Here is a 15,064-nt window from a genome sequence, read left to right as displayed (position 1 = left end):
TTTATATATATATATATATATATATTATATATATATATATAGGGGTTGTGGCTAATCATTAGTTGGTCACATGACCATAACATGAACGTAGGCTTTACCTGTACTAAGAAGCTGTGCCACTTGAAACCCTTCAGACTCTCATTTCTCTGACAAGTCCTTTTAAATGTCATATGTAGCTTATTGTTCTGCATTTTAAACTCAGCCATTACTTGGTGTTACTTTAGTTTTGGCGGGAGGCAGGTGAAGAGTGCTTCCTGGAGTGATATTTTTGAGAAGAGGATTTCCTTAAAATCTCTCAAATTTTCATTATTAATCACTGTCATTAAGAGAAGAAAGATAGTAGCTGCAAGAAGAAAAAATGGAAATGCATTTTAATCTATATTTTTAAATAAAATGTCAGTGGTTGGGTAACCATCTGACCATACACCATGACTTACTGTGACACCTTAACAACCCTCTTGAGATGTAAACAATTATTCAGTGTTTTAAGGAAAACCAGTCCATTCTAGAGATAATTTACCGACTCTGATCTACATTACTTGGGATGAAGGTTAGGGCTTTGGGACCAACTTTTACAGCACAATGATATTTATTCAAATTATCATTGAAAGATGCAAGTAGATTCATTTTTTTTTCCAAACATGCTTGATTTTTATAGCTGTGGACTGCAGAGATGGAGGACGATTTTGTGAATCAAAATCAGCAAGTGCGTATAAAGGCATAAAAAAGCCTGGGAAGATACTGTATATTGCGTCCATCGTTGTCATGTGGTAAAAGGATTCCTTTAATATTTTTTAAGGGTTTGTCCACTGCCAATATGTCATGATGGATCATACATGTATAATACTATGTTTTTGCTTAATCATGTAGTGAAATTCTCTAACAAACAAGTGTGTGATGCTCTATGAAGAACATTGGTTTAATGTCATGTTTCTCTTCAAAATTGGTTTGCTATCAACGGTAGACAAATGTATTAGTTAACTCACTGGGCAAGTAAAAGCTTCAGTACTATATGTTACCTATAAGTACTATAAGTCCCATGTTATGGTTCCCCTGAAGTTGAAAAGATCATTAGTCGAAGCTGGAAGCTGAAAAGATCATTAGGTTAGTTAGGTAGTTAGGCAAGTAAGTGCATTAATACAAATTAATTGAAACTGACATCTTTGTGATTATTATCCTCATCTAACTATTTAATCTGGAACAGTGTTTTTGACAAAAATTCAGCCAGTCATTGGTCGATGTTTCACATCGCATTGTGAAGGATAGGAGTCTGGTTAGCGTCTTTATTTTTTGTAGAATGAGAGGTGATTGTGTGTAGTAACCACAAGAGAGTTATATAAAAGCTTTGTGCTAGACTTTCAACTGCTCACCCGGTAAAGACCGTTCTGCCGTCAGCCAGATCGCACTTTGGCTAATGTGTGTGATGCAGCTTGGGGCGGGATTCAGAGCAAGTAGTGCACACTACAGTTACAGCATCAACCTTTGTTGCACCACCCTCATGTTTAAACATAGTCATGTGAAAAAGTAAGTGCACCCCATGAATTGTTTATTTTATTTTGACATACGTGGACACATCAGTATTTGAACTACAGTCGAATGTTGTATAGACTAAAAACAAACAAAAAAAACGATGTCTCTCTCTGTGTGTTGAAAAAGTAATCACACCCCTCACTTCAGTAACTGTTATTGCCCCCTTTGGCAGAATTTTTTCAACTGTGCAGTGTTGGAGGGTTTTTTCTTTTTGTTGTTGTTTTTTTTTTTTTTTTTTTTTTTTTGCATGTGCAGCCTGTTTCAAAACCCCCACAGCATTTCGATGGGATTCACATCTGGGCTTTGACTAGGCTATTCCATAACTCTCCATTTCTTTCTTTTGACCCATTCCTTGGTGGATTTACTTGTATGTTTGGGATCATTATCATTTCTGAGTGTCCACTTCTTCAGCTTCAACTTTTTTGATACATGGCCTCACATTCTCCTTAAGCGCACTCTGGGATGAAAGAAAATTCGTAGTTGATTCTATGATTGCAGTTTGGCCACACCCTGAGGCAGCAAAGCAGACCCAAACCATAACATTTCCACCACCATGCTGTACAGATGGTATGAGTGTTTTTCTGATCAAATACTGTCTTTTGGTTTTTGCCAAACGTGGCTTATGGTACTGTGACCAAACAACTCTATCTTTGTCTTGTCTGTCCATAGCACATTGTTCCAAGGCCTGGCCCTTGCCAAGATATTCTTTAGCAAACTTTATTCTTGTCCTGATGTTCTTTTTAGACCGCAAAGGCTTCCTCCTGGCACACCTCCCATGTAGGTCAAATTTGTGCAGTTTCTATGTAATGGCAGAGGCACGCACTGTGTCATCAGTGACGAGAGCTGCCTGCTTCTTAAAGACTTCTTTTAGCATCTTACGGTCTGCTCTTGGGTTAAATGTGCTGGGACGGCCTGGCCTGGACAAGTTGGCAGTGGTTTTAAATCTTCTCCACTTGTAGATGATCGTCCGGACAGTGGAATGATTGATTTCCAATATTTTGGAAATCTTCTTAAACCCTTTTCCCTCATAGGCATCTACAACCTACTTTCTGAAGGTATAAGAGCTCTTTTGTTCTAGGTATGATGATACCACACACTGCAATAACAAAGAGCAAAGCAGATCAGATATCTGAGGTTTAAATAAGGCAGGTTCCTCCAAGACATTTTCTAACAGTGCTCCAATCAATAGCACCTGATCTTGTGCAGCTGATTTCAATTAAAACATTTGAAATAGTGATATACACTCACTGCCCACTTTAATAGGAACTCTTGTACACCTGATTATTTATGCAGTTATCCAATCAGCCAATCATGTGGCAGCAGCACAATGCATAAAATCATGCAGATACAGGTCAAGAGCTTCAGTTAAAGTTCATCAGAATGGGGGAAAATGTGATCTCTGTGACTTTAACCATGGTATGCTTGTTGTTGCCAAGCTACTGATCTCCTGGGGTTTTCATACACATCTTTAGGGTTACCACAGAATGGTGTGAAAAACCGAAAACATCCTGTGTGTGGAGGGTCTGCAGGCTGAAACAGTTGAAGAGTGGAAAAATCTTCAATTGTACAGTTTGGGTGAGTCTGTGCCCTTGAAAGCCTCAGATTCTTGTTCTTGGCTGACAGGAGTAGAACTCAATGTGGTCATCTGCTCTTGTAGCCCATCCACTTCAAGGTCGTTTCGTGCATGCTGAGATGCTTTTCTGCTCCCCACGGTTGTAAAGAGTGATTATATGAGTTACTATTATATGAGCAGCTCGAACCGATCTGGGGATTTTCTTTTATCAACAAGGCATTGCCACCCACAGAACTGTCACTGACTCAATGTTTTTTGTTTTTCAGACATTTCATACTGTTGTGTGTGAAAATCCCGGATGGTCAGCAGTTTCTGAAATACTCAAACCAGCCTATCTGGCCCCAAGAGATCACACTTTTTCCCCATTTTGATGTTTGATGTGAACATTAACTGAAGCTCTTGAGCTTTATGTGCATGATTTTATTGCATTGTGCTGCTTCCACATGGTTGGTTGATTGGATAGCTGCATAAACCAGCAGGTGTACAGGTGTTCCAATTAAAGTGGATGGTGAGTCTATGTAGGGGGGTGGTGATGTAACTGTTTTTTCAGGAGAATGCTGGGAAGTGCCAGCATTTACAGTTTAGGCATGGCGTTCTATGATAACCCCTTGCTAAAGGGATATGAAAGACAACTGTAAACTACACCTTTTTTGCTTTTTCAGCTAAAGCAGTGGTCAAAACAAATACAAGTAACATTCACCTCGCAGCAAAGGCAGTTCACAGAAGGATCAGAGGGGTGTGGAATGCGACAGTCTGCTAGTGCTCACTTTTCCTTCATGTGAACCAACATAATGCTCATCCATGTAACAAGATACGGCACCTCATCAGTTAATTAAAAATAAATAAATAAATAAAATTTTTAGTCTGGCTAAATCTGTGTAGGAGAAAGTGGAATGGATGGATTTTATGTTATAATACACTATATGGCCAAAAGTTTGTGGACATTATGTGATTTTTGAACATCCCATTCCAGATTTAGACCCCCATTGCTGTCAAAATAACCTCCACTTTTCTGGGAAGGTTTTTCGCTAGATTTTGGAGCATGACTATGGGGAGTCAGCCACAAGAGCATTAAAGAGGTCATGCACTGATGTCAGGCGAGGAGACCTGGTGTGTAGTCAGTGTTTCAGTTCATCCCAGAGGTGTTCAGTGTGGTTGAGGTCAGGGCTCTGTGTCTTGGCAAAACATGTCTTCATGGACCTCGCTTTGTGCGCAGGGGCAATGTCACGCTGGAACAGGTTTGGGCCCCTTTAGCAGGATACTCTGATGTAAATGCATGAAGGTTTTTGGACCAATCTGTCTGCCTTTACATGAGAGTATGCTGCTACACAAAAAGACTAGTCTTCAGTCTTCTTTCTTATTAATTACTGACCTCTTTCCTAGAATAGGAAGAAAGGACGTAAACTGGTAGTTACCTTAAAACCCTGTATTATATACACGCCACTGTTTCTACCTTAGACGAGTGATTTGTGAAAGAACTATATTGAAAATGATTTCTGCATTATTCTTCTTCGGGGTTGGCAGGTTTGCATATGGCTGTCTAACATGTGCGAGGTTCCTCCACTTTGTCAGTGAGATGCCCCTAGTTTTAATGACATGATATGGCCTTGTACAGGTAATATGTAACTTGAGACTTTGCCAGTTTGAAATAGATGGAAAAGTCACATTAAAGACATTTGTGCCCTGTGTGGTCTTAGATGGAGAATATTTTCTCAGAGCAATGGCGTTCTTTAGAATTTTTGTTTTTTGGATATTTATTTACTCATGTATGCTTTCTGCACTGAATGGAAAGCTGTTGCACCCAGCTGTTCTGTCCTTTCTTGCACCTTTTAATGCTTCAAGTAAATGCTTACATTTATAAAAGGGATCTCTTTAAATGCTGCAGTGAAATAAGTGTTCTGGCCTTGAACACAGCAAAAAAATATTGAGGAGTTCAGTCCAGAGTGGATTAGTTGAATGAAATTTTGGAGGTTATCTATGGCACAAAACCACCAGTGGCAATGAAGGCCATTCTCAGTGAATGGCCCTCGATAGTTTTTTTTTTTTTTTTTTTTTTTTTAAACCCACAAACTCAATGGGCAGTATTTTTGAAAATGTTTTCCATGAAAGATTTAAATAGAGTATATGTGTTAAAAAAACTAAACAAACCAAAAAAAAAAAAAAACCAGCACACTTTTAAAGATTAAGTTGAAATATGTTTAAGTTTCTCCACTGTCTCTGTAACTGCCAGGGACACACTTTTGCCTTTAGTCTGTGAACACAGTGGAGAATTGTTGAACATTTCATTGTATAGTCAAACATGAGTCACAGTCACTGAATGTTTGTTAGCTGCTAAACTGCTCTCTATTGCATCGAATTTTTTTTGAAACCACTCAAGCATGAATAATTACTAACTTATAATTTTATGATTACTTAAGCTTAAATGCATTCAGGAATACTCCAGAATGATTTGCCCTTCAACAGAATGGTCAAAAAAAAAATTATATATATATATATGCGCTAATATGTATAATAGTATATAAAATAATACAAATATTATTAAATAGAAATATATTATTATAAAATATATAAAATAAACTTGACACAATAATACAAAGGTTCTACATGAACAATTGGATAAATTACATTCCATTACAATAAAAAAGTAGTAGATTTTTTTAAGAAAAAGAGCAGTACTTTCTCTGAAACACCTCTCATAATTATTGACAGGGATTGCAAATAGACACAATCTCCTTGTCATGGATTTAAAAAAAAAAACAAAAAAAAAAAAAACAGAAGAGCTTACAACACAGAAGGATAAATGGCTGTTGATTGGCACAAGCCACACAATGGATGTAAAAATCTGTATTATGTGCCGTGGTCATAAGAGACCAAAATTTTGGCCATGTACGCAATCCGCATGTTTAGTGAAAAAAATAGGTTAATCTCCTCAACTGCTGTTAGTGCAGAGTTCTCCATGTTCTTCCCATGTCTGCCTGGGTTTCCACCAGGTTCTTCAGTTTTCTCCCACCTCTTGAAAACCTGCTTGTAGGGGGAGGGGCTACTTTAAATTGCTTGTGTGTGTAATAACCTACGACAAGTCTGCGTTGTGTCCTGTCTTATGTCTAGTGTTCCTGGGATAAGCACTTGTGCCTTCACAGCTGTAACCAGGAGAGGTTAAGTGATTACTGAGGGTTAATTATTAAATAGGCTGGGTGATATGACAAAAAATATATAAATATTGTGACACATTGTCACAGTACAGTTTTATGAGGTAGCAAGGTAGCATATAATGTGGTATCTTTTTATTTGTTGATTTTTTAAATTAAAGTTAATTACAAACTGACTGGAAGCAGCTGATTTGAATGTTTGTACATAAAGTTTGTACATAAAATTCTAATGTTAATTTTTAATAGATTTTTTTTTCTCATTTTCAGTGTTAAATTTTTTTTATAAATAAAAATATTTTTTAAAGTACATTTATTTTTGTATATATTATATAATTCTTGAAACTATTTTTTTAATGCAACACTACTGTATTGCTGACAGTGTGTGAGCAGACTTGTATGTCATCATACATATTGTTTATAGTAGACATGCCACTGGCCACTGCTGTTATTGAATGAATGTTAAAAAGCTTTTAAATAAACCTCTACAGTACTGTTTCGTCAAAATATCACTCATTGCATGTATTTCAACAGTGTTTTTTCTCTTTTGTTGCATTCCTCACCCTGTGTGTTATTAGAAGCCTAAACTATACGTGCATGAATGTGGTTGCATGAAATATGAGCTTAATTTAAACACCAAATTAGTCTGTTCCCCAAAGTGGCATCTTGTTTTTTTTGGGTGTTCTTGAGTTAATGATGTTATCTCCCATGCCACTGAGTATTGAAACACACGCATTGACCTGTCTCACTTGTGCCTTTTGTTGGTCTTGTGCTAGGTGTAATGTGGTTTTGCTCAGCTTTGGTGTAGGCAGAGCAGTTGTGGGTGATTACCATGGAAATGAGTTTAGCCTGTATTTCCACTTGTTTAGATGAGAGGGCAAGAACATTTGAGCACAGGTAGCGAGCAGCACATCACTCGTACTACACCTACAGGGAGCTTCTACATCTGGGCTCCTTATCATCTCCAGCTTCTCTCGGTCAGTCAAAAACTCCTTATCTAAGGCTAAGGGTGATAAATGCTCTATGCTCTGTAAGTGGATTATCCTCCAGCTCCAGTCTGTCGCACTCCGCTTAAACACCATTACTCCCAGACCCTGTCTGTTCAGGTTGGTATAGGAGAGACCTTGGTTGGTGTTTTCTAGGTCAGCAGATGGCATGTCAATAATGGTTAATAGAGCTCTGTTCTTTCCCGTTCATCACCCAGGTGAAAACACTAAGCTTAGAATTTTCCCACCCATCACAAACAGAGCCTGGCAATGTGCTAAATTTCCCTAACCAGTAGAGAACAGTTGGAACTGACTAGTATTTTTGTCAAGAAAGAAAACTTTCAACTATACTGTATGTGTAAGTGTTTGACTTTGCAGATGTAACTAGCTGTCAGCCTGGCCTTGTTAAACACTCCAATTATTTCTAGTCCATCACTGGTCTAGGAGTTGGAACACGTGGAACAACCCGCAATCAATCATATATGGAAGTGCAAGTTATCAAACACAAGGAATTGGAGTCGTGAGTGCTGAAAATACAGTGTGATTGGAGCATATTAAATAGAGAGAGTGATACAAACCTGGTAGAGCTCAAGATGCAGCATGCATCTTATATAATATGAAAAAATATTTAGCATACGTATACCTCAGTAGGCTGGTTTTTATACAGTACCCTACACAACAGTGCATTTGTGTTCCTGCTCCCTATGCCGAGACAGCACAGGCAAAATAAGTCTATTTCTTAAGGAGTCTTTCTTAATGAATTTCAGGGAAAATTGTAACATGCTGCTCAATAATGATTTTATGCTGTATTACAAAAAAAGAAAAGAATGAGCATTTGAAAGTGTGTCTTATAATTTAAAGCTTTTTTGTCAGTGCATATCAATTGCACATATTTATTGTCTTTTGTGAAAACCACTGTCATAAAACTAGGCATCTCTGCGTATCCTATAAGTGTAAAGCAGGAAGGTTGAGGTGGTGAAGCTATGCATGCACCCATGCCAAAATGACTTTGAGCTTTTTTTGCCTCTGAAGTCACTTAAATTCTAGTGGTTGCAGGTTTTGGGGATTATTTTATTAGAGAGTTCAGATAGTCTGTTTGAGAACTTTTATGTACTGCAAATAAAATCCCAAGTATAATATAGATAGAGCTCATATAAGAGCTCATATATACAGTCAGGCCCTTAAGTATTTGGACAAGGACACAATTTTTGTAATTTTGCTTCTGTACACCACCGCAATGGATATTGCAAAATATTGCATTAATGGTGTGGGGAATTACAGACTTTTTTTTTTTTTTCTTCTTCTTCTTTCTCTTCTCTTCTCTCTTAAACAGTGCCTCCATTTTCACAGGCTCAAACGTAATTGGACAATTGACTGATAAGCAGTTTCATTTGGTAGCTGTTCATGGGAACTCTCAATATGCAGTTCAAAGAGGTTTCAATGCAAGTGAAGGAGGCCATCATTAGGCTGAAAAAAAAGGCCTATGAGAGAGACAGCAGAAACTTTAGGAGGGCCAAATCAATAATTTGGTACATAAAGAAGGAATGCACCTGTTAGCTCAGCAACACCAAAAGGCCTGGAAGGCCACAGAAGACAACTAAAGTGGATGATCGCAGAATTCTTTCCTTGGTGAAGAAAAACCCCTTCACAACATCTAGCCAAGTCAAGAACACACTGGAGAAGGTAGGCGTATCATTGTCAAAGTCTACAATCAAGAGACGCCTTCATGAATGTAAATACAGATGTTTTACCTCAAGATGCAAACCACTGGTAACGCTCAAGGACAGAAAGACCAGATTAGACTTTGCTAGAAAACATCTAAAAAAGCCTCCCATGTTCTGGAACAGTATTCTTTGGACAGATGAAACCAAGATTAACCTGTACAGGAATGATGGGAAGAGAAGAGTATGGAGAAGGAAAGGAAGGGCTCATGATCCAAAGCATACCACATCATCTGTCAAACATGGTGGAGGAAGTGTTATGGCTTGGGGATGTATGGTTGTCCATGGAACTGGGTCACTGGTGTTTATTGATGATGAATTCTGATGTGTTTAGCGCTATACTTTCTGCTCAGATTTAGGCAAATGCTGCAAAACCGACAGGACAGCGCTTCACAGTACAGGTGGATAATGACCTAAAACATATGATGAACTTAAGGCAAAGAAATGGAATGTTCTTGAATGTCCTTGTCAGTCACATGACCTCAACCCAATTGAGCATTCTTTTCACTTACTGAAGACAAAATGTAAGGCAAAAGGACCCACAAATGAGCAGCAACTGAAGTCGGCTGCCGTAAAGGCCTGGCAAAGCATTGTTCCAGGGTTCCAGACTTCAGGCAGTCATTGCAAATTATTAAAAATAAGGATTATTTTTATAATCGTTAGTTTGTCCAGTTACTTTTGAGCCTGTTAAAAATGGAAGGGTGTATAAAATGGCTTTAATTCCTAAACGGTTAATGCAATAGGTTTGTTAAACCCTTGAATTAAAGATGAAAGTCTACACTTCAATCACATCTTGATTGCTTTATTTCCATTGTGGGGGTGTACAGAGGCAAAATTACAGAAATTGCCTCATTGTCCAAGTACTTATGGACATGACTATAATTATAATATAGAGTTCATACAGAATAGGTTTTTATTGTGTTTGTCTTACGTGTTGCTTTAACCATGGCTTTGTGCTATCAGTAAATTCCTCACTTGTTCCCCAACTATGAAACAAATAGCCCACATGTTAAGGGAGATAACCCACATTTTCTGCAATTAACATTTTTTTCCGCAATGAATTTATAATTTTATAGAATAACGATCAACATAATTTCTCGATCAACATAATGACTCTCAGTAGACCCTGTGTGTGTGTGTGTGTGTGTGTGTGTGTGTGTGTGTGCTCGTGCCATTAATGCTAAATGTGCAAGACTATCACTGCATTGAACATGAAATTACTGACAGGTTCTCCTAGAGCAACTGTGATCACAGGTGGTCTGTAGGGCCAAAAGTATGTGTACACCTGACTGACATATGTGCTTGTTGAATAGTCCATTTCAAATCCATGAGCATTTAAATGGAGATTTTTCTCCCAGGTGAAAAGACCTGGCATGCAGGTTCCAGTTCTTCCCAAAGGTGTTCAGTGGGGTTGAAGTCAGTTGAGTTGAGGTCAACTTCAGTTCTTCTACTCCAATCTCAGCAAACCATGACCTATTGTGCAAAGGAGCATTTTCATGCTGGGACAGCTTTGGGCCCCTTAGTTCCAGTGAAGGGAAATCTTAATGCTGTAACATACCAAGACATTCTATACTATGTTGTGTGCTTCACAATTTGGGGAAGACTCACATATGGGTGTGATGGTCAGGTGTCCACAAATGTTTGGCCATATAGTTTATTTAAGAATATTCAGTGCTCCATTTATTGGCATTTATGCTCTGAGATTAAGATACTATACAAGTAGACATAATTTAGCAGTGTAGTTACAGCCTTGCTTTATGAAGAAAGTGTTTGAGAGAATTATCAGTGCAGAGCTATTTGACCTGACTTCCTTTAAATTCCAAAACCAACTGATCCAAGATGGTAGCATCAGGTAGAATTCCAGCTATGCAGCAGGACACAGAGCAGCAAAGGTCAGTGTGTTCCACACTTTCTCAGAAGTCCAATAAGAATGTGAATTTGTACACTGCTGTGCTATTTTTTTTAATAGGAATTTGTTTTCTTTATTCGTTTATTTATAAATCACAAATGGGTCTTCACAGTGTATGCATGGATGTTGCACTAAAAATTCCATGTGTACTACATACACCTCATTTTAATGCAAACTTGTAAGGGGTGTGGTTGCTTCATTTGTAGGTCACATGAACATAACATGTCTGTAGGCTTTACCTGAGCTAGGAATTCAAAAGCTTGCCTAAAACCCCAAATTAGTGTTCTGCCAAACCAAGCCAGGACTTGGTTTTGTTTTGGTTTCGGCAGGAAAAGATAGAAAGGAGCACTTTCTGGAGTGTCTTATTTGAAGAAAAATTATGAAGACTCTTGTCCCACAGGATACGACAAAGTTTTTACCAAAAGATATTTTTGAAACATTTCTATAAAATCTCTTACGTTTGTTAGTATTTATCACTTTGTCATTATAAGATTGAAAGAGAGAGGTGGCTGCGGGGAAAACCAGCGTGCTCTGAGCCAAAAACAAAAAGCGACTCAAATGCATTTTAATTTATGTTATGAAAAAATAAACACTGTGATTTACCGTGATACCATGACACTGTAACAACCCTATTATGCCTGTTACATAGGAGTAGTGGATCTCAAGATGGGATATGTCAGAGTTGGGGTGCAAGCCTTATTTCAGGAGTGGCAGCTGCTACTCTGTGCAATACCACTGTTCCCTGAACAAGTGGAAAATTCTCAATGGCCTGTGCTCGAGCAGAGCTTTAAGATTGTTGCTCTGAGCCACCATATTTCTGTTATACACATCTACTATTGTCCCATCGCTGCTATTCTGACTTCCTCTGTGTCCGTGTTGATTTGACAAAGCATTTTAATTCTGAGTACAGTGTATTATATGCATGTTGTGGTTTCCCGATTACCCCTTAAGTTTCTCTGTCATATGCAAAAGTCTTTCTTTCATATCACAGTACAGTTTGCATTGCCTTCATTGCCTTCTACTTTTGTTTACATTAAAAATGTTTTTTTTTTTTAAAAAAAGCCTTGCGTTATAGTAAGGTGTTACGTTTACTACAATAAGGCTATTAGAAAGCCTGTCTTACCTGTGATCATTTAGTAACCTCTTGAATAATCTCTAATGATAGAGGTCTAGGTAAGTTCCTGTTTTGCAGAGTGAGGATGTCAGGCTGGATTTGGTGTAGGTGGTGTGACGGCTGTGGTTCCCTGGGCTGAGTGACCCAGTCTGTCCTTTTGGCTCGCATGGGTCGATCGACACCAGGACTGAAGAGCTTGGATTGGCCCAGTGTCCTCCACAGGCGGGAGTGCTATCTGCCAGTAGCCTCACTGTGAGCAGCGGGCTCAGCGGTGTGGTGGAGGACAGCTCCACTGCTGTGAGGAGTGGCAGAGAGGTTACTCCCCACTGCGCAGCACAGTCTCTGTCTGAGACTGGCTAGTCTGCTCCCCCCTGCAGAGCACAGTGTCTGAATTAGTTAATGCAGCAACTCGGAGCCTTCACACTACCCTCCGCTCTGAACATTTCACTCCTCTGGTAGAACCCTGTAGTGAGACCTGGACATTAAGAATTTTTTCTATGTTGAGGAAAAATTGCTTTCATGGCTGAGTGTATGCACTCTGATAGCCTTGCCTGAACAGCTGAAGTAACAATTAGTTTCCATTATATTTGTTAAAGAAGCCATCAGCACGGGTTGCGAATAACTGAGGATGGAAATGCAAGGCCTTTGCCCACATCACAGGGCTGAATAAGCAGTGAGCAGCCATCCTGCTGTGCTGTATGTTCCTGTTTATTACTCGCACACCACCACCAATCTATTTCTGCCTTAAAAAGTCTGAAAACAAACCTACAGAGGCAAAGGCAAAAGTAAATATATACTTTCATAAATATATGCTGTCTTATTATGACACACACAAGAAGCAGTTCTGCAAAGATGAAAAAAATTAAAACATCTCCACTGTTCATTTTCTTGATGAAAACTATGATGAAAAATGTTGCCCAATGCCATTTTCTCTGTGATGAAAACTTAACGATAAACAGTCAGTTATCTTTATACTCAAAATATATGACTAATGATTTAACTAATAAAAACAAGACAAAATGTCAAATCCAGTTGATTGAACAAAGGTGAAATTTTGTCCCATCATCTTTGCACGCTTACACTGTATGGCCAAAAGTTTGTGGACACTTGGATACCTGTTATTGGACCATCACACCCATATGTGTTTTTTCCTCAGACTGTTGCTACAAAGTTAGAAATGCCCAATCGTGTAGAATGTCTTTCCCTTTACTGGAACTAATAACCCCAGACATGTTCCAGCATGACCCTGTGCATGAAGACATTACATGAGATGAAATAAACATTTAAACTTAATCAAGCACTCACTCTGAAAAAGAAACACACTTCTCCAAAATGCTCCTACATTCACCACCTGATTGTATCGTACCAAATTTGAATTATGTGTATCATTACACCCCTACTTGTCAGTATTAGCTAGCATACTGGCTTGTGTTTTTGTTATCTTCTGCTTTAGAGACATAGGATAATGTAAAATTATGCAAGCTTCATCACAATCACAGGCATTTTTAACTTGCCTTCTGAATTAAAGCTCCATAGTGTGTGTACGTGTGTATATATCTATCTATCTATATATATATACTGTATATATATATGAGAGAGAAACTCTGTTTTTCTTAATTTTTGTTGTTTTCTCTGCCCTTCAATGTGCTCGCTCCTTGCTCTCTTCATAGGAGAAATACACTTTATGTATAGAACTGATCTTTGTGAGTCTTTCTTCTTAGCACAGATAATTTGACCTTGACTCGCATTGCTGCACAAAGCAGGTTTGTAGCATGAGGCAAGTATGAGGCGTGTCCATTTTGGTAGGTGTAGAATGCTAATGTTTATTGTTGGAGCTTTCTGTAAATTAGCGGATGCATTTATGGACCGTCATCATTGCGTTCACATGTTACTTATTGCCTGAGCTCTTTTCATACATCTAAAGCTTGTGCCAGTTTAACAATAATTTATTTATAAAATAAATTATAAATATCAAAATTAAAATAAACAAAATGTATGTAGAGAGATGATGCTTTGTTGTACTGTACTGCAGGGTTTTTTTTTGTTTTTTTTTTTTCTTTTCTTTTTCTTTTTCTTTTTAGAAATTTAACTGTAGAAACTTAGAAATCTCTTGGTATTCTGACAGCATTGATGATGCTGACTATTCTGTAAGGCATTGCTATATTTTTTTTAATATTATTAAAAATTATAAATTTAAATTATAATTTTTTTTAATGATATTATTAATTTAATAGAAATTTTATTGTGTTAGGTGCCTTAACTGAGTTTGGTTCCCGTCCACTGCTGTTCATTATTTTATTTTATATATTTTTTTCATTTCAAAATTTATTGTTAAATAAAAGTAGAAAAATTTAATAACAGTTAAATTCAGTTATTCAGGATTCAGTTGTTTTTGATGGATTTCTTGCAAGTGGCAAATAGTAATGTTTTTTGTTTATACAAAAATGTATTTGCAATATATTTTCATAAATGTGCGTGTGTTTAAATACATTTATTGGATATGGAACGGTGTTCTCTCTCTCCTGCTCTCTCTCCCTCTCTCTGTCTCTGTCTGTCTGTGTGTGTGTGTGTGTGTGTGTGTGTGTGTGTGTGTGTGTGTTATATACACTATATGGGTCCTATTATGATGCTATATTGTATAACAGACTTATTTCTCTCTCTCTCTCTCTCTCTCTCTCTCTCTCTCTCCCCTGCAGAATTCTATACGGCACAATCTTTCATTGAACAAGTGTTTTCTCAAAGTGCCTCGGTCCAAAGATGACCCAGGAAAGGTAAGCTCTCTCTTGCCTCATTTATTTTCTTCTTTGTCTTTTGTGTAGTTAAAATTTTTATGGGGCTTTGTTTTAATAATGTCCACTTTAGGTTTATATCCTGGTGTGTCTTTTTTTCCATTGAGTGTGGACTGCTGATTCAGTCATATAAGAAATACTTAAGTTAGGAGAAGAGTGACAGAGCACATTTGCAGTGATGTAGAAAAGCTCTGCAGTCGTCAAGAGTCAATCTTGGTACCTCGTGGAAGAATAAGTGAAAAATTCTGCAGCCAGCATACGGGTCTGAGCTCACAGCGAGTACAGTCCTGAAAATA

The 15,064-nt window shown here is 37.9% G+C and overlaps 1 protein-coding gene across 5 annotated transcripts in view; it reads left to right on the top strand.

Moving 5' to 3' along the window:
• foxj3 (forkhead box J3) overlaps window positions 1–15,064 on the top strand; it is a 95,513-nt gene that overhangs the window by 45,353 nt on the left and 35,096 nt on the right. For all 5 annotated transcript variants that reach the window (XM_053227328.1, XM_034314127.2, XM_026932569.3 and 2 more), the window contains one exon: window positions 14,676–14,750. In XM_053227328.1, coding sequence (XP_053083303.1) covers window positions 14,676–14,750 — 75 coding nt within the window. The remainder of the gene's footprint in view (window positions 1–14,675; window positions 14,751–15,064) is intronic.

Source organism: Pangasianodon hypophthalmus, chromosome 20, assembly GCF_027358585.1.
Source record: "Pangasianodon hypophthalmus isolate fPanHyp1 chromosome 20, fPanHyp1.pri, whole genome shotgun sequence".
Lineage (NCBI taxonomy): Eukaryota > Metazoa > Chordata > Actinopteri > Siluriformes > Pangasiidae > Pangasianodon > Pangasianodon hypophthalmus.
The sequence above is the reverse complement of the archived record's forward strand: the minus strand, read 5'-3'. Positions and strand labels throughout refer to the sequence as shown.